This window comes from Cibotium barometz, chromosome 47 (genome assembly GCF_041138505.1).
Source record: "Cibotium barometz isolate CiBa-2024 chromosome 47, ASM4113850v1, whole genome shotgun sequence".
NCBI lineage: Eukaryota > Viridiplantae > Streptophyta > Polypodiopsida > Cyatheales > Cibotiaceae > Cibotium > Cibotium barometz.
The window spans coordinates 10277586-10302678 of NC_141092.1; the positions used below are offsets into that span (position 1 = coordinate 10277586).

Genomic DNA, 25093 nt, shown 5'->3' on the forward strand with positions numbered 1-25093 from the left:
CTTAAGATTGCGCTATCCTTCCTATAAATTTGGAAGACAGTTCTGGTTGTTTGGAATTGTTCCATATACTCTCAGATCTTATGAAATCTTCTTCATGTGGGTCCGCTTCTGCCTTTTCTGGGAGATTTATAACTACAGAAATCAGATTATGTTTGCGAAGCCATGTTCAGATGTATTTGCAAAGTTCAAATTCGGGTTACGCCAGTCCTTGCAGTTTTCCTTTGACATGAAAGAGATACCTCGGGAAGTCTTACAACTTTCCTACATTTGCTTTTAGAGCCTGATTGTGAGAGTTTGTATTTTGGCTTTCACATGTGCAGTGAATGCCTGTTATTACCTTTGTATATGATCTTTATGGTGGGTTTTCCTCATTCTGAGGTTTCCCGCTTGTAAATTAATATAAGAGATTTACACAAAAAAAAAAAGTGTGCAGGCTAGCTTCCCTCCTACCCAACAATGCCACATGCCTTCTCATTTGCCAGATCATAGTGATGGACCATATTTCATGTTTTTGTATGGTGTTTTACTATACATATACCTAGATGAATCCAAGAGCATGCCCAAATTCACCTTTTAGGAACGTGTATGTTATATACTCATGGTAGTCAACCCACAAGACTATATAACTATCAACTCCATTATGCATAGTATGGACTATATACTACGACATCTCCACTAACGTCATCAATGCCCAATAGCGGGTGTAGAACTCTGTATCAAGATATGCTCTCACACACGCACTCCAAACGCACATACACACACATAAGAGCATATATTCACACAAAGCCCTTCGTACTGAGTTTCTGTCAAACCTCCGAAGATGCATGACAGACTCAGCCATAATGAAGCAGCCTAGCACTAAGGGAAGTAGCAAATAGAAAGAATTAGTACAGGAAATAAGTAGTTGATAGGGCAAATGCACCGCGAAAGATAGAAAGAATAAGCACAATATCAACTGGCCGCAACTCGGACGAAAACTTCACAATGTGAAATTTGCATGTCTGCTAATACGGCTGAATTATATACCTGGATGAATCCAGGAACATGCCCAAATTCACCTTTTAGGAACGTACATGTTATATACTCATGGTAGTCAACCCACAAGACTATATAACTATCAACTCCATTATGCATAGTATGGACTAGATACTACGACATCCCCAATAACGTCATCAGTGCCCAATAGCGGGTGTAGAACTCTGTATCAAGATATGCTCTCACACACGCACTCCACACACACACACACACACACACACACACACACACATACATAAGAGCATATATTTACACAAAGCTCTTCGTACTGAGTTTCTGTCAAACCTCCGGAGATGCAGGGCAGACTCAGCCATAATGAAGCCTAGTACTAAGAGAAGTAGCAAATAGAAAGAATTAGTACAGGAAATAAGTAGTTGATAGTGCAAATGCACCGCTAAAGATAGAAGGAATAAGCACAATATCAACTCACCGCAACTCAGACGAAAACTTCACAATGTGAAATCTGCATGTCCGCTAATACGGCTGAATTATATACCTAGATGAATCTAGGAATATATATTTACCTAGATAGATCCAGGAACATGCCTAAATTCACCTTTTAGGAACGTGCATGTTATATATGTCAGAATGCGCAGCGGAAGACTAACGCACGTAGGAGACACATCACCATCAAGCTCCACGAACACCCCCAATGGGCACTGCAGCATCCCTCCACCGGGCTCCCATCTCCTGGTGAGCTGCCTCCCAAAACACCGACCGGAGGAGATGACTATGACAAGGTGCCACTCTAGCCTATATATGGCTCTTCAACTTCCCATGCTTCCACTTATGGGATAATCCAAGGCACCTTCTAGCCATAGATCACAAGCTCGAAATCGCCAACCTTCCAACACCCTCTCTTGATTTGAGCTCCGCAAGCCACCGAGGCACGAGGGGGTCGCCCAGGACCACACACGCCTGAGCCGCCCAGGACCACACAGCCCGAGCTCTAATACCATATCAGAATGCGCAGCAGAAGACTAACGCACGTAGGAGACGCATCACCATTAAGCTCCACGAACACCCCAAATGGGCACTGCAGCATCCCTCCACCGGGCTCCCGTCTCTCGGTGAGCTGCCTCCCAAAACACCGGCCGGAGGAGATAACTATGACAAGGTGCCACTCTAGCCTATATATGGCTCTTCAACTTCCCATGCTTCCACTTATGGGATAATCCAAGGCACCTTCTAGCCATAGATCACACGCTCGAAATCGCCAACCTTCCAACAATATACTCATGGTAGTCAACCCACAAGACTATATATCTATCAACTCCATTATGCATGGTATGGACTAGATACTACAACATCCCACTAACGTCATCAGTGCCCAATAGTGGGTGTAGAACTCTGTATCAAGATATGCTCTCACACACGCACTCCACACACACACACAGAAGAGCATATATTCACGGAAAGCCCTTCGTACTGAGTTTCTGTCAAACCTCCGAAGATGCACGGCAGACTCAGCCATAATGAAGCCTAGCACTAAGGGAAGTAGCAAATAGAAAGAATTAGTACAAGAAATAAGTAGTTGATAGGGCAAATGCACCACGAAAGATAGAAAGATTAAGCACAATATCAACTGGCCGCAACTCGGACGAAAACTTCACAATGTGAAATTCCACACACACACACACACTTCACACAAAGCCCTTCGTACTGAGTTTCTATCAAACCTCCGGAGCTGCAGGGCAGACTCAGCCATAATGAAGCCTAGCACTAAGGAAAGTAGCAAATATAAAGAATTAGTCCAGAAAATAAGTAGTTGATAGGGCAAATGCACCGCTAAAGATAGAAATAATTAGCACAATATCAACTGGCCGCAACTCAAATGAAAACTTCACAATGTGAAATCTACATGTCCGTGAATATGGCTGAATTATATACCTAGATGAATCCACGAACATGCCCATTCTGTTTGCATCACTTTTGTTCATGTTGGCGTACTCATAATTTGCTTTTTTGTGTACATACCAAAATAAAAGAGACATTTTATGACCCCTTTATTGTTTGAAACATTTAAGTAACGTTTTATAAAGGTACAAATTGTTTTTGAAACTCGTCTCCTGTGTGGCGTTTCTGAAATGCCTGTCAACCCTTCTACAGGCTCTACTCTCTAGAGGTCAAGATGGAGTAGTACCACCTTTTAACATGTCCAATGTACTATGAGATACAACGAAGGTTCCACAACCTTTTGAGAGATGGGTTTGGTCCACTATCCCAAGTCATTGGCTTTCCTAAGGAGCCCTACTTGTGAGACTATCTAATAGAGTTGTGCCAGCATTGAGATATAAAAAGGCCGTGGCTCAAGTTCTAGACACTTCACAACCACCCATCACTAGTTTCTTACACTCAACCTAGGTTAGAGACACCTAGCAACAATCAGAGCACCCCTATATTCCGATTGCCTTACCAACCAGACAATGTAGAGCCCCCAGATTTCGATGGCCTTACCAAATGGACTAGGCGGCACACATGGTGGAACTAGAGACATCCAGACCACTCCACCGCCCAGGTGTTACATTAAACAGAGCAACCTAGTTATAGTGGGCCACTCGTCTAATGCCTACTGGGCGGAAGCGATCCTCCACACAGCAACTCCAGGCCATTAGATCCTCCAGACACATAAAAGCAGTCTGCCACATGCAGTGGATGTAAAATGCCTGTGCAAGGTCACACATGATCATGGATCGGTGGAGCCCATATACAAACAATATAAAGGGGGGTGGGGATGTGGATGGAGTGCTAAGGCAAGATGCATCTCTGTATGTTGAAGGGGTAGTACAAGCATGCTATGCAGATCTATGTCTAACTCCATCCAGTGCCATAAGAGGGATATAAGATATCATACATCGCCGATGCTGAGGTTGTGGATGGCGTGAACATGTACCAATGAAAGCGAGCTAGCCTCTCCTGTGTCTCCATCTTGTGTCTCATTCAGATAGCTGCTATCTCTCGGTGACGGAGTCGGGGTGCTCTATGTCCAGTCTGTCTAGGTCTCCTCCTGGCTCTCAATTCCTCTACTCTCTGTGCGGTCACTCCACGTGGTACATCAGCTGGCACTGGCACTGGCATAGCTCTCTGGAAGAAATCTGTGAGTTGGGACTGTCTCCCACCCCTAGTGGGAGTGGGTGTCTGAAGGAGTCTCTCTCGAGAACTATGAAGCTCTAGTAGTAGTCTGCCAAGCTGTCGCTGGTCCGAGGCCTCCTCAAACAATCCTGCATATCTATCTCTGACCCCCTGGTGGGCTCTACATCTACATACAAAGTGATCCTCAGTCTCCACCTCCTCGCGGCACAATCTGCATATCCGCTCAGCTCTGGGAACCCATGCCGCTCTCCCAACCTCTATCTCTAGCTAATGTGATGAGACTCGTAGATGTCCAATAGCAACGCGAGAGCTGTGTGGCACTTATACATCCATGTACCGCGGTCGATGTATAAACCCATCCCCTGAGAGAGATGGAGAGAAAACACATGTGAGAACCTGCTCTCAATATCATTATCCAAAGGAATACATGCCCCAAGCAAGAGGGGAGAAAACCTCGTATGTGAGGGACTGCAGCAAACAATGCGAAGCAAGCAATGAAGAATGAGGGAGGCAAGCCAGCTATATATATGCCCATATGAAGGCAACCGACTAGGGAATAAATCCTCCACAACTCGGAAAAATACCCAAGACTCCATAAAATGGGGAATAATATGGGAAAACATATGTGAGGGGTGACCAGCCCCTCTAGCTAACATGGTCAGCCCTAGAGGCTAAAATAGCAAGAAGGGGATGATGTCTAACAATTTTGTCTACGTAGCTAGTTTGCTTTATCTTTTTCTCATGATACAGTTACTTCATGGATTCACTGTATCACTTAAGTCTCATAGAACCTTTGGTCTTTTGCAGACACTAATATACTTCTCTAGGCACGTACTTGATTTTTACCTCACAACCTGTGCCAACTTGCACAGACAGATAAATTAATATACTTCATCTTGAACCAAAGTTTACTTAAGCAAAGATAGTTCGAAGCCATTCTTGATATCACAAGTTCATGAGTAAAAACACTTCAAACCTGGACAAACGGGGCCCTTACGACCTCTGTCTTTATTGAACCATCCACGTTGTACTCCACACAATCAGCAAGACCAGCTTCCCATCTGCATCTCCACGAAACAGAAAACCAAGAGTTTGTCACTCCAGAAAACACAAAGTGCATGAATATGCACTTTTATTCGACCATATGTGTACATAAATGCTAACAAGCATGCTCCCCCCCTTCCTTTCCACCCCACACAAAAAAAAACACCCATGCGCACGCACATACCCACACCCAAAAACAAGGGCGAAAGAGTTTAAGAATTCATTCAAATGCTGGGGAACATGTTCGGAAAACTCAAGCTAATAATTGCTGAAAACTTGCAAAGCATAAAAGAATGCATGTACAAACGAATGAGCACAAACTTATAAAGCATGAAGCAGACCGAGAAGACATTGCAGATGCTTGTGGATATACATGACAAAAAATAAAAGCTAGAAAGGCCCAAAAAACCTTGTGTCCTTGTTACCACAAACAACCTAAAACTACTTGCACACCCATTTAAGAGGGAAACACGCAGAGATGCAGAAAATATTCATATGCTTACTTGAAAATCCATCTTCCTGCTGGAACCAGGAAAAGTGAGCCTCAACAGCTCCATATGTACTCTCTCATGTGCGTACAGCAGATGCGGCACATGAAGTTTGGAAGGCCCTTGCATCTTTACGAGATATAAGTCTTCAAGACAGATTTTGGCTTTGAAAAAGCAGCTTATGAACCTTTCGGTGGCCACTTTTCCTTCAATATCTGCTTTCATCACGAAGATGAAGGATCTCCAGGACAAGCTTGTTGTATGTGGCAAGCATATCTCTACTCAAGACATGGCTAGTCGGCTTCTCTCCAAGCTTCAAGAGAGGTTTGATGCTTATTTTCATTCTCTTGTTTCTTCTCCTTGGGTTTTTCAAGTTACTTGGGAGGAAGTGCTTCCCTCCATTATGCACATTGAGTGTTGCTTTGAGGAGTGGACCAGCACCTCTAGTGGTTTTGATCGAGCTTTGACTGCTCAAGATACAGGGAAGATTCAATGGAAGAAAGGGAAAGGGGATTCTGACAAGAGCTCCAAGGACAACGACAAAGACAAAGATAAATCTTCTAAAAACAAGGACGTAGAGTGTCACAACTATGGCAAGAACAACTATGGCAAGAACAAAATACAAACTATTGCATGCAAAATAGAGTCTCTAAAGGATGGTTGCTTCACAAGCAAATATTTGTTGCGTGGTGGATGAAAGAAGAGTGAAAAGAAAGAAAGCCCTTCATGTTGGTCAAAGCAAACACCCAGCTCCCTTCCCCCCCCCCCCCCCCCAAAAAAAAAGCCACTCAGAAAATTAACAAGCTAGTGTGTCAATCAGTCTCTCCTGCTTGGCTGTCATGTGCATGCCCAAGTCGGGTGGCACATGGACATGCGTTTACCACCTATAGGGTAAGTTCCTGTTACATGTTTGGACCAGATGGGAAGTGTATGGGCAACCAGGTGCCCATACCTTCACCAAAGGGCTGGTGTATGCATGGATGATATACTGAAGGCTGGTTACTGATGTAAACTGTTGTAGGACTGAAAATGCATGGAAGAACTGCTGTAGAACTGTCAACGCATGGCTGGGCTGATGCTGGACAGAAAAACACAGACTGATGTGCTGTTTTGGGGACTGTGTAGGACTGAATCTGCAGGCGGCTGGTCACTATGCAGGAAAACGCAGATCTGCCTACTGATTTGGACCTGAATAGATGCTGAAAGCAGGCGCCTAGGGTCTGAAGGGCTGCGTTGTAGAGGCTGATTGGAAGCAAAATGCAAGGTCTCCTGGCTGGAGAAGCAAACGCTGAAGCTCCAATAGGGCTGGATTAGTCTAGGGCTGAAGGCAATGGAACTCCTAGGACTGAGGAGGAAAGCTCTTAGCACACAGAAGACTGAATGAGAAACTAAGCCCTATGCAAGCCTATTTATACTAGCTAGAGGCTGGTCAAGTTGACTGGTCATTTATTTAATAAAGTTTATATTTATAAATGACAATAAATGCTAAATAAATACCAAAAAATATGGAAAAAATACCAGATAAATCCTAGTAAATTCCCTAAGGCTTTTGGGATGTTCTAAATGATGCACAAGCATATGCATGCATATTATGCAGGATGCAGAGTGCTTTCTGATGCAAACCTTAAGGCTTCTACTGACTCTACATGCATGAATGATTCTCTCCGAGTGGGTTAAGGGACTTGACTGACTGATTGACCCACTAAGGCTGAGGAATGACCTACGTAGCTCGTGCTTGACTTATCCTGGACTAAGGATGTACAATGGGGTCACAGCGTACGACAAATATCATCCTACTGGGTTCTAATACTGTACAACTGTTGCACTGCTGATGATGAGCCATCTTGTCACCATGCACTGAGTGCAGAGCTAACAACTGTAGAGCCCATAGACAAAGGCACGACAGTAGAGAGTTCACCAAAGGTAGACACTCTTTCAAAAGGGAGTTTCCAAGGATGACAAAGAGCTTCCAAGACCACAAGTGGCTCGAGAGACAATTTCCCCAAGTAAGGAGTGCAGAGAGTCCAGCAAAAGCCACAGTTTGTGTTTATCTCATCCATTGAAGGTCATTCAATTCCAATTGCCATGTTCATTAACAAAGAGGGTGAGGAGAGTTATGTGATGGCTGTTATTTTTCTTTTGAGCAATCATGTGTGTTCACTCCCGTTTCCAACAAACAACATGCCAGGAGGCCATAATCAAGGAGTGATAAATCTGGGTAGAAGTGGAGCAAGTGGAGCAAAAGTGCATCATGTGCCCCAATGCTCCAAGTTTAATAGAAGGGGATGTCATGTGCATGCCAAGGTAGGGTGAAACATGGACGTGTTTACCTTGCAACCGCCTAGAGGGCACTGTTTGGGCCAAGTGGACATGTATTTGGACAACCGGGCCACGTACCCAAGGACCGGCCATGTGCAAGTTTTGGCCAATTGTGCCAACGAGCTCTACACTTGGGAACTTGGTCTAGGGATGTCCAGACAACTCCAAGTCCTAAATAGCGTCTATCTGGCCTCTAATCTTTCCTTTAAGACAGCTGACCATGTCCACACGCCATCTCTCTATGTGATGCACGCGGCACAATACAAGAGCCACTTGAATTTCAAAATAGACCCAATGTGGAAGAGAGCTCATGTACTCACTAAAAGAAAGTACAATCTTATTAGAGGACTCTCTAACAAACACCTCTTGATATAAGTTTGAAAGAAGAGTCAAGTGAGTACATGCACATGACAAGTGACGGGCTATAAATGTGTGACATGGTAAATGTTACTAGCATAGTAAAAGAAAAGTACCTACTACGCATAGTTGTCAGACGTTTTTAAAACAGGAAGTATTATACGAGTTTTATACTTTTAAAAACGTTTTTTTATTTTTGGTAAAGTTTTTAAATTAAGTTTTTTATTCATCAAATTTTTTTAGCTATAATTATGGCCTGTATATATAGTTTGTAAGCCTACGAACAACAAATTTCATGTATAAAAGTTAAACTTGTGCATAAAAAATCAAGAGTGAACAATTTGAAGCCTATGGCTATCATAATGATAATACATTCACATGGTCCCAGCCCCCAGGCGACAATGCCATTCAACATTAACTTTAATATTGATTTACCAATGACCATTCAACATTAACCATTCATGTACATTGTAAAGTTTAAAAACCGAAAGAATGATAACTGAAGAACAATCAAGACGGTAGAGGCTAGAGCTAAGAGACAATGGGTAACATAATCCACCATCCATGATCAAAGTCAAATCAAAATGATACATCAAATTGAAGTCTGGGCAACTTGCAAGGGCCAAGACCAAGCAAGTGGCAAGTGCTCAAAAACTCAAAAAACTATGCAGTACGAGCATGCTGCATCACATGCAACAGCCATACAAAACACTACACATAACACAAGTGCTAAGTACAAACGAAATAAAAATAATGTCAAGACTCAAGACTGACACTCTAGAGTCTACACATCTATATCAACATCAGATGCCTCAGCATCTGAATCTGTAGTGTAAGTAGATGAATCATCTGAATCATCTGGATCTGCCTCCTCTATCTGTGCTGTAGCACTCCAACTCGTGCCAACTCGTGCCAACTTGTGCACTAGATCTCGCCACCACTGATGAACTGGTGGTGGCTTGAACTCGGGCGCTGACTCTCGAACGGCTCCGTGTGGTGCAAATCGGCTGCATGGCCTCCTCGTAGAGCATAGCATGAATGTCTTGCTCATCTAGTGGGATCTCTAGAATTTCCTTCACCTTCTCGATGTCGATCAAGTTGACACCTGGCGAGACTCAATGGGATTGACTTTATCCTCAAGAAGATGAAGACTGAAGTGGCAATACACCAAACATTCCAGCTGAGCGGTAAATAATATGTTCCTCTTCTTTGTGTGAAAGAGAGCCCTGGTACTCCAATTTCTCCCACAAGGATCCGAGCTGCAGTCCTGTGAGAGAACTCTTATGGCAATGCTTCTTTATCATTCAAAAATGACAAGAACTTAGAGGTTACTATATAAATGAAGATTCAAGAAGTTGAGAAAAATTTACTAAAACTCCATCACTTTAGGACCACAAGCAACAAAGTTCCTACTAGATGGGCAGCACCCATGCCATATTTCTCCCATCATGACACAGGCTCAAGCAAGTACTCTCGTTGGCGAGCAATGGGGAACCCAAAGTGTTTTCATGTGCCATTCCATAAGTGTAGGCGCTCCTGCTCTAGTATCCTCAACTGCTGCATGTTTCCACCAATCAAATCATCCATGTACTCCCTCCAGCCATCCTCCAACTCCTCACATAAGAATTGCTTATCATCTCTCCATAAAGGATGGAGAGATGATAAGAATTGCTTATCATCGATATACTCTCTCTAGCCATCCTCCAACTCCTCACATAAGAATTGCTTATCATCTCTCCATCAGTCAAATCATCGATGTACTCCCTCCAGCCATTCTCCAACTCCTCACATAAGAATTGCTTATCATCTCTCCATAAAGGATGGAGGATGTGTGCAATAGCATGAATTGGTCTATGAAACCAATCCCATCAATTGAGCCACGCATTGCGAAGACCCATCACTCTAATTGATGGTTGAAACATTATACATAAAACATTGAAATTGTAGGCATAAGCTCACTTATGGTAGTGCTATGTGTGAACAGGGCTTAACCAAGGACACTTTTTCCCATGTGGTTTTTTCCCTTGGATATCAAGTGTGAAAGGACACTCTATCCATATAATATTTTGTACTTCTATATTATATGGATGTGACACACATGCAGGGGTTGACTTGCATTTTGTGGCTACCACACTTTTGGCTCTCTCTCTCTCTCTCTCTAGGCCGAGTTCGGTCTTTTGGAAGACGTTAATAAAATCTCTCTCTCTCTCTCTCTCTCTCTCTCTCTCTCTCTCTCTCTCTCTCTCTCTCTCTCTCTCTCTCTCATTTCTGTGTGAGCTTCGTCCTGCACCTAACCCTAATTTGCAGGATTCTGTGTGTATGAGTGTGTGAGTCCAACACAAACAATTGGTATCAGAGCTGGGGCAGCTGCCTGTGGAATTCGTCGCTGAAATCTGCAAGCAGCAGGCAATCCATCGCCCAATCCGTCTGACAATCAGGTCTGTCAACAGCACTCTGTACGTCGGCAACAACCAGGGCCCACCATTCTGTCAGTCAAGCAGGTTTCGGCGCCCAGACCCAGTCTGTCCGACAGCACAAACATTCCGTCTGGCGAAAACCTTGCCCAGACGTCCGTCGCCACTCTGCACTGGAGACGGTAGTGCTGAGGCAACCGCCTCCGCTCAGCCCCTAGGTGAGAACCGCCCACACCCGCCTCCCTTGCCGACGGGGATAGTGTTGCGAGCGCCACCGCCTCCTCGCCCATTGGCTGTGCCGCCTGTACCCGCCGCCACCAGCCCGATTTCCGTCTGACTGCCGTCGCACTTCCCGTCCAACGTGCATCGCACAGTTCCGTCCAGCCGCCCATCCCGTCGCCAGCCTGCACCATGTCTACTCACTTGATACAATGTGTCCTGCTCGTCTAACAGCTGACATCTTCGCCTGACAGCTGGTAATCACACATCGGCCATTGGTACATCCTCCAGTTCACGCCGCCGTCAGTACCTACCTACCTGTACTTGCCATATGCTCCCACCATGTGGCTTGCTTCAGAGTCCCAGCCCCTAGTATTTGCTGAAAATTCAGTATGAAAGGCCCAAGGAGGGTGTACACTCAAGGCAAAATGACTAAGTGCCAAGATACAAGATTGCTAGCAAAAAAGTGGGGCAAGAGTCGAGACTCCAGACTCTAGACTCAAGAGACTAGGCAAGAGGCTGAAAAGAGTGAAGATCAATCGTGACCTCCTCAGTGAAGCCCTCCATAGGCTAGTCCTCAAGTGGAGGGGGAGGGGGAGGTGGGGGGGACAATGCCTCGGGCACAACCTAAAGCTCCTCTAAAATCTCGGCCCTCTGCTGATCAGAGAGATGTGGGTCCTACTGTGCCTGCTCCCATTCGGTGAAGGGATCTGCCTTCTTTGTCAAGCCCTTGCAAAGCATTCGCAAGTTGGCACTGACAAATACCAAATCATTTGCACGCTGTACACCAAGGCGGTTCCTCTTCTTAGAGGCAATGTGGCTATAAACTGACCAGAGTTGCTCTAGGCAACTGCTACTGCAAGCCTGCCAGAGTACGTGCACATCAAATTCCTGCAACTTTGGAGTTTCCGACCATAATCCTCCCACCAAAGTGCAGACCCTATCTTGAAGCGGTCCGCCTGTGCATCTGCCAAACCAAAAGCCCCCCGCTTCTCTCTATAAATCTGCAATTGGTCCTTGATTGTGCGGAGATCCTCCTCACTAGTATAAAGGCGATCCAAGGTTTGTCGAAGGCCTTTGCTCACCTCTTTGTCCTTGTGTTGCCCTTTGCCTTGAAACTCAGGATCAACAATGTAGGCAGCAGCATGGAGGGGAGAGTGGTAGGCTTGCCACCTTTTCAAACATAGGGATTTGACCTGTTTATAGTGAGGCTTGACTTTGAACATTGCTTTTAGCTTCTCTATCATGCGATCCATTGCCTCGTACACTTTGCCAATGCATGGTTGAGTGGAATCCACTACCCTAAGGAGATCAATAATCGGTTGCACCATCTCCACAAGCGCCTTGGCCTCCTCCCACCATGCCACATCGTCCGCCCTTTCCCTGCAAAATTTGCCGACCGTCGTGGAAGCCTCTGAAGTGCGTGCAAACTCATCACTGAGGAAGAGTCCCCTCAATGCCCCGCTACATGTACACAAGCGGCCTAGCATGAGAAAGTTGAATGCAAACCTCGTCTCGGAATACTTAAGAAGAGAGAGGCTTGACTTCTTGGAAAACTCATGCTGCACCCTTTGATGGTTGAGGACAAAGGTCACTATTTTGTTGGCACCCTCAATGACAGGTGCAGCCCAATCCAAGGCCCCTATGTCTTTGATAAGGTTGTTGAGGCAATGGGCCATGCAAAAGCACACGGTGATGCGAGGATAAGTTGCTTGGAGAATTGTCCCCACCGCCCTATTTGCCGGTTCTCCATCCGCACATATGGCAATGACATTCTCCGCCCCCACCGTCTCTAGTGTTGTTGCCCACTCCGCAGCAAGTATCTCGGCACTCTTCCCCGTCCCGGAAGCATCATGGGAGTCCACAAAGTATGTCTCCCCTCGTGAGTAGGCAACAACTCCATGGATGGAGCGCTTTCTAGTGTCACTCCACCCATCAACGACGAGGGTAACACCATTTTCAGCCCATTGCTCTTTCATGTGGTTGGCCGCCACCTCCACTTGCCTTCTCCTTCTCAAGGAGAGAGGTGCGGATGGTCTCCGAAGAGGGGGGAACATAAGAGGGTCCATACTCCGCTATCAATTTGCACATGGCCCGAAAGTATGGAGATCTATCCAAAACACCATATGCAAAACACAAACAAAATTCAGATTTTTACCATCATTTAGTCTTTTAGTCTTTAGAGCATGATATTTGAATAGTACATGAGCAACCCTACGGCCTAAAGTATAAACGCATAATACATAATAGTATAAATATTAAATAATAATACATATGCATAGTGCCAAGGACTTACCGTGCCGCCCGAAATGCTATGTGGTCATGAAAGAAGAATCGTGCCACCGCCATGTCCACCTCCTCTTTCAATTGAGGGTTCCAATTCTCATCAAGAGTACTTTGGCGTCCCCGGGAAGCGGATGCCTCTCTTGATGAACGAGGTACATGCGGCGTTGATGTCCTCACAAAGGATGTGGGGTCGACGGCAGCCACTTGAGGATTGCGTTTTGCCAACTCCGCCGCCTCATAAACCACAAGCTTCCTTCTTCTTCTCGGCCGAAACCTCCTTGCAAAATTGCACTTCGTTGCCGGGCTCATGCAAGAAGTGAGCACGCACTTTGTGGGCACCGCCATTCAGCCGATACAATGTCATGTGCATCACAGATGCCATGGACATTCTCAGGGCTAGATCCAGAAGAGGCAAACAGAAAAAGACCATGAACCAGTAGAAGATGGACATGGAGCAGGACTTGGAGCAAAACATAGAGCACTCTTGGCAGTGTAGACTGAAGCAAGGCTTGGAGAAGAACCAAAGGGATGCTGTCGGCTGCTCCCAGAACCAGTCGGCTGAGTCAGAGGACATGGGCAGCATCAGGCGCATCAAGGACAAGTAGATCCTCCAGTCGGGCAACGTTTGCTAGTATGTGTGGACATGGAACTGGCCGACCAGCACAAAAAGGGGTCCAAGACCCATATAAAAAGGCCCCCTTGCTCCTTGTTTTATTCATTCTCTCCCACTAGGGGATTGGATCACTAGAGGTCCCATAGGGGACAGATTTTAGGGTTAGCCACCTTTTTATGAAGGCAGCCAAGGGCTGCAAAGATATGTACCTTTTTGTACCATAGTATATACTGAATTTCCAGCACTTCTCACTCTCTCTCTCTACTCTCTCTCTACCTGCGTTTTTGCATCAGATGGTGCGTTTTTGCATCAGAAGGTTTCCAAGAGTGTTTAGGGCTGAAAGAAGACTTCTCAGAGCTTCCGCGCGTTACATTGGTATCAGAGCATCAGGCTCAGCAAAGCTAAACACTGATTCAGTCCTAGATGATGGTGTACAGGTCCAAGGTACAGGAAAGTACACGGATTCGAAGCCCAAGGCGGGAACACAGATCGGGAAGAACTCCCAGGAGGTTTGTTGGTGGTGTTCCACAGTGCCAGATGGGGATGGCAGTTCCGTGAGCCAGATAGGTTCTCAGGTAACGGTCCCAAGGGAGGTTGATCCTCCAAGGGTGATGTGAGAGTGCCAGACTCAGTTCCAGGAAAGAAGACCAAGACGGTGTTCAGAGCCAGGGCAGGAATGGATTGTGGACTAGAGGAAGACCAGATGCATAGATCTTCATCAGAGACAGAGTGGTTTGGAGAACAGACCGGATTTTCAGAGAAAAAGGTTTGCCAAGGATGGATAATGACAGGGGGACTTCGGGACAGGATTGGGATGATGACAGTCATCCAAGAGCAGGTTGGATTCCCGTCATCAAGTTTAGCAGAGGGGGATGTCATGTGCATCACAGATGCCATGGACATTCTCAGGGCTAGATCCAGAAGAGGCAAACAGAAAAAGACCATGAACCAGTAGAAGATGGACATGGAGCAGGACTTGGAGCAAAACATAGAGCACTCTTGGCAGTGTAGACTGAAGCAAGGCTTGGAGAAGAACCAAAGGGATGCTGTCGGCTGCTCCCAGAACCAGTCGGCTGAGTCAGAGGACATGGGCAGCATCAGGCGCATCAAGGACAAGTAGATCCTCCAGTCGGGCAGCGTTTGCTAGTATGTGTGGACATGGAACTGGCCGACCAGCACAAAAAGGGGTCCAAGACCCATATAAAAAGGCCCCCTTGCTCCTTGTTTTATTCATTCTCTCCCACTAGGGGATTGGATCACTAGAGGTCCCATAGGGGACAGTTTTTAGGGTTAGCCACCTTTTTATGAAGGCAGCCAAGGGCTGCAAAGATATGTACCTTTTTGTACCATAGTATATACTGAATTTCCAGCACTTCTCACTCTCTCTCTCTACTCTCTCTCTACCTGCGTTTTTGCATCAGATGGTGCGTTTTTGCATCAGAAGGTTTCCAAGAGTGTTTAGGGCTGAAAGAAGACTTCTCAGAGCTTCCGCGCGTTACATACAAGTACAATGGCTGGTACATATGGTACAATGGCTGGTACAATTGGTACAATGGTTGGTAGAGCCGGCACAGTGGCTGGTACAATAGGTATAGCAAGTACAAATGCTAGTACAGCTGGTACAATGGCTGGTATAGCTAATACAATGGCTAGTACAAGCAAGTACAATAAGTACAAAGATTGGTACAGCCAATACAATGGCTGGTACAACAGGTATAAGGGTTGGTACAACAAGTACAATGGCTAGAAATCATAATAAATGATTAAATATCCTTGCCTTCAGTACTTCTTCGCGATGGAAACCTCCAAAATAGTCCCCAATAGCCGGTACTCTTCATGGGCAGCCTTCAAGAGAGAGAGAAAGAGAGCAGCCATCATTAGGGCAGCCTGTAACGGTGGTAGAGGCTAGTGTGTAACAAGAGAGCCTCTATTAATGAAGAGAGAGGGCTCCAATTTATAGATTTGGGACTTCCACGAGTGAAAATGGAAAGAGAAGGCTATGATGACAAGTGGAGAGCCACACAATAGATGGAGTGACAAGTGTGAGTCCACTTGTCTCACTTTCATCCACTTTCTTAGCACAAGTGTGAGTCCACTTGTCTCACTTTCATCCACTTTCATCCACTTTCTGACAAGTGTGAGGCCACATGTCTCACTTTGATCCACTTTCTTAGCACATATCCCAATCTAAGAGATGGGTTCTCTGATAATCTTTACCTCTAAAAATATCCCAACTAGTAGACATTCTGTCATAGGCACTTTGCCAACTCTTGGTATCTGCTCAATTCCAGATATAATGACGCGAACAGAATTTCCATCGAAGTCGGGCCAAAAATAGCAACTCTCGTAAATTTTCTAGGATAATTCCCCATTCCCAAAGCTTGTACTTTCCAAATATTTAGACATCCTAGAGTCCACCAGACCCCTTTCATACTGGGAAATGTCCAGGCTAGTGACACTCTCACTTTAGGTAGCCAAGCTAGCACACAACCAGTAAGATAGTATAACACTCAACAAGGCCTTCTTTATACCTTTGGTTTTAGTGAGTTTGAGCAACACTTAAATCTTTAGACAAGACATAAAGCTATAGAGATAGAGAGTCGACACTAGATTGGATCCCAACTATCCACTTGAGGGGCCCTCCTGCAAGCAAGAGTTTAGGCTTTATTGCTTTAGAGAACTCCTTTACGATGCAGACTTTAATAAGAAACTTACTTGATGACAGGGAATGCCAAACGTAAGGACAAGGTAGACCAAATGTCGGTTGAATCATCAAGCGGTCTTCGGGAGCCAATGTGCACACCCAAATCTGCTGAGTGAATGCTGAAAATGACTTCTTTTGCTGGCCTTGGATTGTAACACAATTAAGTGCTCTTGCTGAAGATGTATCTACAAGTCATAAGACTCAAGCACACATGCTAGCTGCTGTTTTTCATTGCTGAATTGTGAAGGAATGCAAGGGACTGAAGGGCGCCTTATATAGGTCCCTACATGCTAGCTGGTTTTGCTATCATGCTGTCCACCTGTTTTTCCTCTATCCACAATATGCTAAAAATCATATTTTACACAACACTTCACACGTGCGTTATAGGGCTTCATCTGCTGGCCAACAGGCTGTTGCTATGCTGAATGGGCTGCTTATGCTGGCCAACAGGCCCTTCTGCTGGCCGATCAGCATATGGGCTAGCTACCATGCCAAAGGCTCAACTTTTTCCCCTTTTGTAGGCTCTTGGTGGCTCTTATGTGGCTCTTGGTGGCCCTTCTGCTGGCCGATTAGCATATGGGCTAGCTAGCATGCCAAAGGCTCAACTTTTTCCCCTTTTGGTGGCTCTTATGAGAGCCCACCTAAGGCTGGCCAAAAGCCGGCCTAAGCCTTTGTTACCTACATGCTTCTACCCTGGGATAACCTAAATGCTTTGTTCTCCGGGCAGGTGAAGTGACATATACCGACACCTAAGGCTTCAGATGTGACCTACGTAGCTGCCCAACATGTCTCTCGACTAGGGCTCACAATGGGGACATGGCGTACGACAAATAAATGGTTCTATTGATGTAAAAATGTTACAAATGTAGCACTGATGTGATGAGCCAATGTGTCACATAGCACCTCAATGCATGGGTGCATGTGACACTGGTTTTCTTTGAAGACCTTTATTAAGGCTTTGAGATCCCACAACACAAGCAAGGCCTTGTCACCCACAAAAGGTGTCATTGACGAGTCGGGCTGTTTGGGAATGCGGCCCTAAGTGGATGGTTGCTGCAGGCCTCTATATGCTAAAAATCCAAACTATTATTGGCAATGAAACGGATGAAATGTGTAAGCAAGTGTCATGTGCAACACATGTGGATGCTAATTCCAATTACTAATCCCTGAAGGGCAACAAGATAAAGAACAAAAGATTAGAACCAGTTAAGGACTAGACTCAGGAGCTTGTGCTGCTAGTGTGGGCAGGAAGACCTTGTGGAGGACTCAAGAGGTGTCAGCCAGTTTATGAAGGGGCTATGTCTCTATCAGTTGCAGCAAAAGACATAATATTTGTCACGATCTCACTGACACCAGGTCGGCCAGTCCATAAGGAAATTCATGGCCTATAAAAGGGAACACTTGCTCAATGTTTTGATCACTCACTCCTCTAGGGAGTAGGGTCCTTAGACTAGAACTAGATAAGGTGTGTTTACCACCTTTTGATGGCAGCCTATGGCTGACCAAGAGTTGTACACCTTTTGTACTATATGAATATACTGAAACTCAGCTATCTTTCTCTCTTCTCTCCATCTCTCTTGCTTGCGTTTTGCATCAGGTTGTTCCAGGATGGTGTTCAGGGCTGAAAGAAGACTCCCAAAGCTTCCGCATGTGACAACAAGATTGCATGTTCATGATAGCATCAGTATGACACCTTTAGAATGTTGTTTACCGGGAATTCTAGTGTTTTATGCGCGTTCTAAAGACCTTAGTACTATGTGTTTTCCGAATGCCTCTGAGATGAAATTCTGCGAGCCATCTGCTCGTAGCATCTGCGACTTTCTTTTGCTGTATTGCACCTTAACCAAGCACATGTCTAACCTAGCTTGAACCCAGTAGAGTCTCCTCTAGCATCCCAGCATTATGTCAAACCCTGTGCATTTGAGAAGTCTGTGGAGTGAAATGAAACTAGGAATGTAAATAACTAACTCTTCTGGCCGAGTAGGATCCGCATTCGCAATTGTCCCAGTCACAACTTCAATCGGTGGTAGCAATGCATGCATCCCCCTGGCCATCACAGTTTTAGCCGTTCCCCGCTTGCCTGCTATCGCTATGCCACCAACTCCATTGTCCACAGCACCAAGCAAAAGGGCAGTTTTGATTGCATCCTGCAAACCACATTATAAATAAAACCCATGCTTGATCTTTTCAGCTTTAAATTATCCTTTTCCATTAGAAAATCAAGGCACCCAAACATGCTGAAAACCCAGAGCCCAGTACACCATAAAATCAATGGCACACCTGGCCAATTACAGCTGCAAGAGGGAAATACTGTCGCCCATACGCTTTCTCTTCGAGACTGCGAGTGGCAGCGCCATTGGAGGTGGGGGCGGAGATCGTTTGGGCGGCCTGGCATCGCAGGCGAGGGTGGAATGTGGCAGCTGTCTGCGGGCGGACGGGTTTGGAAAGAGAAATGCCCAGAAATGGGGAGAGGAGGGAGGGGCAATGGCAATGCAGAGCTGCAGGTGCTGAAGGGGCCAGATGGGGGAGGCAAGGCGTCGCCATTGCAAGCTCCTTGCAAGGTCCCCTCTGCAGCGTGCTTGGGCGACTTGCGAGGAGAGAACAAAGAGGATAGAGCTCGGGTTTTGGCAACTCGCTTAAGGATAAGAATCTGAGGTTTCGGCTCCAAAGTCTATTCACAAAAGTGGGCGCACATTTTTGGTCTGCCCTCCCGGTAAGGTTCTGTCAACAAATGTGATGTTTTATGGGCAAAGATAAGTGTTATTTTTTCGGTTAAGAGCATGTCCCCATCGGATGTGTCTAAGGGGGTTTTCACAAGGTGGCGCCTAGTAGGGAATGAAATTGAGGGAGTAAAGGTTGTCCAGGCATTGGCAGTTCACACAACTAGATTATAGAGTAAATGCCACCAAGTCCTCACCACAACCATGTGATTGGTCTAGTGGTAAGGCAATTAAACTGGATCCAAGGTTCAATGGCCAATGAGTGTTGTCCGCACTAATTTCTAAGGCGGACAGGTTTGCATCCGACCTTGGTATGCTGCCCGTAATTTTTTGAAAATGCCGTTCGTGACGTGTAAAGGTCCCTAATGCTATTGGTCCATGTAAGAGAACGCCCTGCAACTTGCCTTTTGGACGTTGAGCCCTAGATGGTTGTGAAACCCCCATAAGACTCCTGTAGAACCCTGGCAAGCAATCTTCACTAGTCTACATGATTCTCGAGATTTCACCCATATCTCCATGTCAAAAGGAAGGCCAGAGATTCTAGAGGCCACCAAATCCTATCCCCCACATTTGGTTTCTTTGCTTTGCCTACATGGCCAATAGCAGCCGTTAAGAGCTCCCCGTCGCTACATTGCAGGGTTACAAACTTGTGTGCCGTGGCCCATCTAGCCACACCACTTTTTAACTAAGGGAGGCTACTTTTTTATTGCATGGGCCACGTGGCACCTAATAATGCAACCACCTCCTCTAATACATACTGAGGTGCCCTTCGCGCACCACCCCCCATAGTCTACTTCGTAAAACTTCCCTACCCCCCTCGCCTTCCCCCCCTCCAAGTCCATGTCCCTACAACACCTGTACTTGACCTACCTCCATGCTCTCACACCCATGCTCGCTCGCCTCCTTGCTCGCTTAACAACATCTTCTCCTTGACACTTCTCCTTGACACCTTGGTAGTTGTGCCAAAGACCTCCTACAGCTCCTCTCCACACTCTCACACCCATGCTCAACCTACCTAGTCATTATGCAACAATCCTCATTCCTTTTGCACCCTAGTGATATGTAGGTGATTTCCTTCTGCAACCACATGGATTCCTCTTCCGCTTGTTCCTAGCGGTGTTGCCATGATTTTGAATGAGGAGTGGAACTTTTATGAGGGAGATGACTTTGTCCCTCGCACCACATAGGAAGAGGATGTTGATATGTCTAATAAAGAGGGACCTATGGCCAATCCTCTCACCTCTTCTCATGCAGCTTGCTCAACACAACTCTATGTGCATTGGCACATCATCTTCGTACCAAAAGGTCATGGTCAATTGCTCAACGATGTAATGCAAGTCCAAGTGAGACAAGCTAAGTGGATGCATCCATCGGGTGTATGATATGAGAAGGTTGTCCCCTTAGGTCGATCAAGTTTTTATCCCACTAAGTCAATCAGAGGAGAAGAAAGATGTATGCCTTCCCTTTAAGATTTTTGATTCAAAGTCTAACAAAAGATGGTCAACCTCTTTTTGTGGGGGATTAGAATGTTGACCCCATCCTTGACGACGAGTGATGATAACTCCGGGAGGTAAGGGAGTAGATCATCTTGCTACTCTATGTAATTCATCAATTTGTATGTGCAGCTATAAGTTCGTGCTTACTTACCTTATGTTTGTGCAGCTATAAGTTCGTGCTTACTTACCTTATGTATGTGCAGCTATAAGTTCGTGCTTACTTACCTTATGTTTGTGCAGCTATAAGTTCGTGCTTACTTACCTTATGTATGTGCAGCTATAAGTTCGTGCTTACTTACCTTATGTTTGTTATTATTTTTAGGAGAACATGGTGTATCCCAAAATGATGGGTCTAGGCACATGCCTAGGTCCCCATATGTTGGCTCCGCTAGTAGTAGCAAAAACACAGTCCAATGCATATATTGGTTCCTCTAGTAGTAACCAACAACGACGCAGTTTAATGCATAGCACCACTAGTGTGAAAAGAAAGAAGGCAAAGCGCATAGCAACATAAAGGATCTTGTGATTTTGTTAAGACTTGAAAAAAACTTGGTGTCTATATTCCAAGAGTGTGGAACATCTCATGCCAATCAGTTCATGCTTTTCCTAAGGCCAATAAGGAGCGAAAAGAGTGTTCAAGTCAAGAGCTTACCTTAGCCTTACCAAATCAAGTGTTGTTTGGTGTTGCCTTTGAGCTGTAATGTAACTCCTAGATATGGGTGCGCTAGCTCGTCATCCCCATCACATCCTCACTCCATTGTCACACCGAAATGTGTTGAGAATGCAAGCTCATCAGGATCTGGTGGATAGCGATAGCATGTAGACACCAGTTTAGCAGTGTGTGTGTGGACAATAATGGCCGCATCCAGCTGGCCAAGTGTGTGGACATTAGACTTACGTTATTTCAGTGTGAACTTATCACTAGGAAAATGTGATGTGTTTTTGTGGTGTGCAATGAAGGAAAGCTATAGAGCTTCTCTACCTTGTATGAGTTGATGGTTTGAGATAATGAGAGCTAATTAGGGTTTGCCACTCTATTCTAGTGTCGATCTCCTCTCTTTTCATGGTATCAGAGACACCTGCTCTCTATTAGGGTTTTGTGAGTGAGTGAAGAAGAGGGAAAAGAACCTGTGAAAGAAGAAGAAAGCCATTGGAGCTTAGAGTGGAGCACACACCGTTATCAAATCTAAAAGCTTGGCCTACCAGGTACGAAGAGCTAAACACCCTTGAGTGGATTGCAAGTGATTTGACACAAGCAAAGCAAGATTTGAGTTGCCCAAAGCAAGTGGAAATTCTGTTTTGCAAGCTTTAGTGGAAAGCTTGAGAACTTGGAGGAAAATGTATGCAATCAGCAAAGGACACATGTATGTGGCATTGGTGAATGCAATAGCAACTTGTATGCAAACCCTAGATTGATTTTAGAGCAAATCTATGCATTGTACAAGAGGAAAAATTATTGTTTTGGAAGCTTCACAAAAACAGAGAACATATGCCCAAAATTGATGCCATTGGAGGTGATTCTTGCAAAAATTGGAGACAGTAGTGTATTTGGAACAAGCATAGGGTCTTGGCTAAGCCTTAGATACCCTCATTGATGAGCACAAACTCCCCAAATACCTCAAACAGCAGGCGGCGCTGATTTTACAGGTGTTGGAGCAGTTTTTTGGTGTTTCTCTCATGTTTGATGCCCTCCAAAGCCATATGAATGGTTAGAATACATATGAAGCTTAGCAAATATGTGCATATTAATGTGGAGAAGTATTTGCAACACTTGGTTGAGCACATTAAGCAAGAAGGATCTGATTTAGAGTAGATTAGCAAGGTCATTAACTTGTAATTAGTGAATAGAGCACCACTAAATCACTAATTACTCTCTCCACACTCAACATTTGGCTAATTCCTCGCATACGGAGTTACAGGACATTGATACAAAGCTAATAAATGTATGGGCCTTGAATTTGGATCATATTTGAAGCGATTAGAGCTGGATTAGGGACTATTCATCACTGTTTATAGGTTTACATCAAAGCAGAGAGCAATTTTTGGTAAGTATTTGGCATATAATGAGCTTGGATGATGCCCATATGCAACATGGAGTATGTATGGATGTAAATGTATATGGTTTACACTTGGTTTAATCATTTCTTAGTTATTTGAAGAATTGGAAGGCTCGGCAAAATCTGCCATAACAGGGCATAGTGGATTGTTCATATATAGTCAAGCTCAAATGCTACTTGGGTGAACTTGTATGCATTGGAGTGTTTCGAAAAGTGGAGGACTGTTTTGGATGTGTTTCTCGGATTTTTTGAGTGGCGCCAAGTTATTTTCAGCTTATGCAAATAGTGATTTTAAGTCCTAGATTCTGTCACCATAAAAATTATGGAATGTGTAGATAGCATTGGTGATAAAGTACATGTATGTATGTGTGTTTAAGTTGATTGTTTGCAATACTCAGTGAACATTGTGCATAGAAAAATGAGTGACAATCTAGACACGATTTTTGGAGAAAAGCTTGAAAGACACAACTTCTAGATTTGGAAGTACCGCTGTATGATAAACTTTCTTAAAGGAGCTTAAAGGAAAAGGGCTTTGGAATTTGGTGTGACAGGTGAGGAGATGGAGCCAAGGGTTCCCCCAATGAATGCAGCACCCTCCCAACTTACAGTACATAGGAATTGGATAGAGAGGGATTTCAAAGTGCTACATTATTTCTCAATTTGTGTGACAAATACCATGTTATGCCATATTCAGGACACACATAATCCAAAGGATGCATGGGATACATTGGCGAAGCTTTATGATACAAATACACAAGCAAAGAAGATGCACTTGAAGCAACAGATATATAGTGTGACTCAAAACAATAGGAGCATAAATGATTATATATAGGAGATTGAAGGATGTGTTGATGCACTTGCATCAACACATAGGAGATTGAAGGATGTGTTGATGCACTTGCATCTATTGGTGCCCCCATGGAAGACGATGATTTGGTTCACATTACATTGAATGGTTTGGGCAAGGATTACAAAGCATTTGAAACCTCTATCAGGGTTAGAGGTGGAGACTCCCCAAATTTTGATGAGTTGATCTCTTCGCTTATTGTGGAGGAGATGAAACTTGGTTTTGGTACTTCATCTAGTACCAGTGGACATGCAAGGGACCAAACATTCTACACTCATAGAGGTGCTAAAGGTAGGGGGAGATCTAGGTCAAGAGGACGTATAGGTGGACATTGTGAAGGGAAATCTGAGCCCCTCACAAATACAATGTATGTATGGTAGCATAGTGTGAACCCAAGTTGGTAAAATGTGTGAACCCAAGTTGGTAAAATGTGCATGATGACCAAATGGATAAAATGTAGATGCTCAAAAACGAAATAGAAAAAGCATGGCGAGCCAAAGAAAAGCGCCAACGGTAAAATTTGGAAGAATCGAAGGAGGCGACAACATGCCTAAAGAGGGCGAGAGGGGTTCTTTGGATAAAAAGATGGAAGGGGGGGGCCTTGGGAGACCACTAGTGAAGTAATTGTAGTGAAGCATGTCCTCTCCAGTTTTCTTTATTCTTTGAGGATAGTAGGCTAGTGAACCTGCATATTATAAAGATTGTAGAGAAGTGGAGCAACACAGTATGAGAAAGAGTTATGGATAAGAGCAAAAGGTGCAAAAGAGTAGACAATTGGCCTTGGAGTGTGTCTTCGGGTTCTTTGTGTAGGCTTTCTGTTAGAGACTTGATCCTTTTGATTAATCTCCGACTGTAAACTGTTGTATTGAAAGCTGAGAAGTGTGATTACCAGAATCCACTAGAGGTATTCTTGAGTTTACTATGTCTTCTTCTTTAATCTATGAGCCCCAGGCCTCAGGGATGTTGAGGCATTGTGTTTTTATTTATCTCAAGCAAAAGTGAGCTTGGATTTTAATCCTTTTTCTTGGTGTTTTGATTGTTGATGAAGTTGTTGTTTTCTTTAAATTCATGGAAATGAAGCTTTTGTGTGTGCCAGTTTGATGAATAGGTAGTTTCCTTATGAGTCAGAATAGATTGAAGAGGTACAGGGTTATTTCTATGTTAGATAGACCTCAGAATAGTCGGTTGATGATATATTGGTCTTACTTTACCTTGTTTGGCTTGAGGGGGAAGTGTCCCTTAGTCTCACAGCTAATAGTTTGAAACCTGTCTCAGAGGTTTGCTCTGTCTCAGCGGCGCGGCGGCGGCGGTCAGAAAGGGTATTGGAGTCTGATGAGCTTCTATGATAGCCATCAGCCATTTAGTGTCAGCTGAGTGATTTTATAAAGATAGATCCATGTT

At 44.7% G+C, this 25093-nt stretch overlaps 1 protein-coding gene across 1 annotated transcript in view; it reads right to left on the reverse strand.

The window, feature by feature from the left end:
- Window positions 1–19278, reverse strand: part of ALB1 (ALBINA 1) — an 80548-nt gene extending 61270 nt beyond the window's left edge. The window contains exons 1-3 of the mRNA XM_086784425.1: window positions 18853–19278; window positions 18541–18719; window positions 5105–5189 (exon numbers count right to left, since the gene is read on the reverse strand). Coding sequence (XP_086640551.1) covers window positions 5105–5189; window positions 18541–18719; window positions 18853–19116 — 528 coding nt within the window. The 5' untranslated portion in view covers window positions 19117–19278. The remainder of the gene's footprint in view (window positions 1–5104; window positions 5190–18540; window positions 18720–18852) is intronic.
- Between the last annotated feature and the right edge of the window lie 5815 nt (window positions 19279–25093).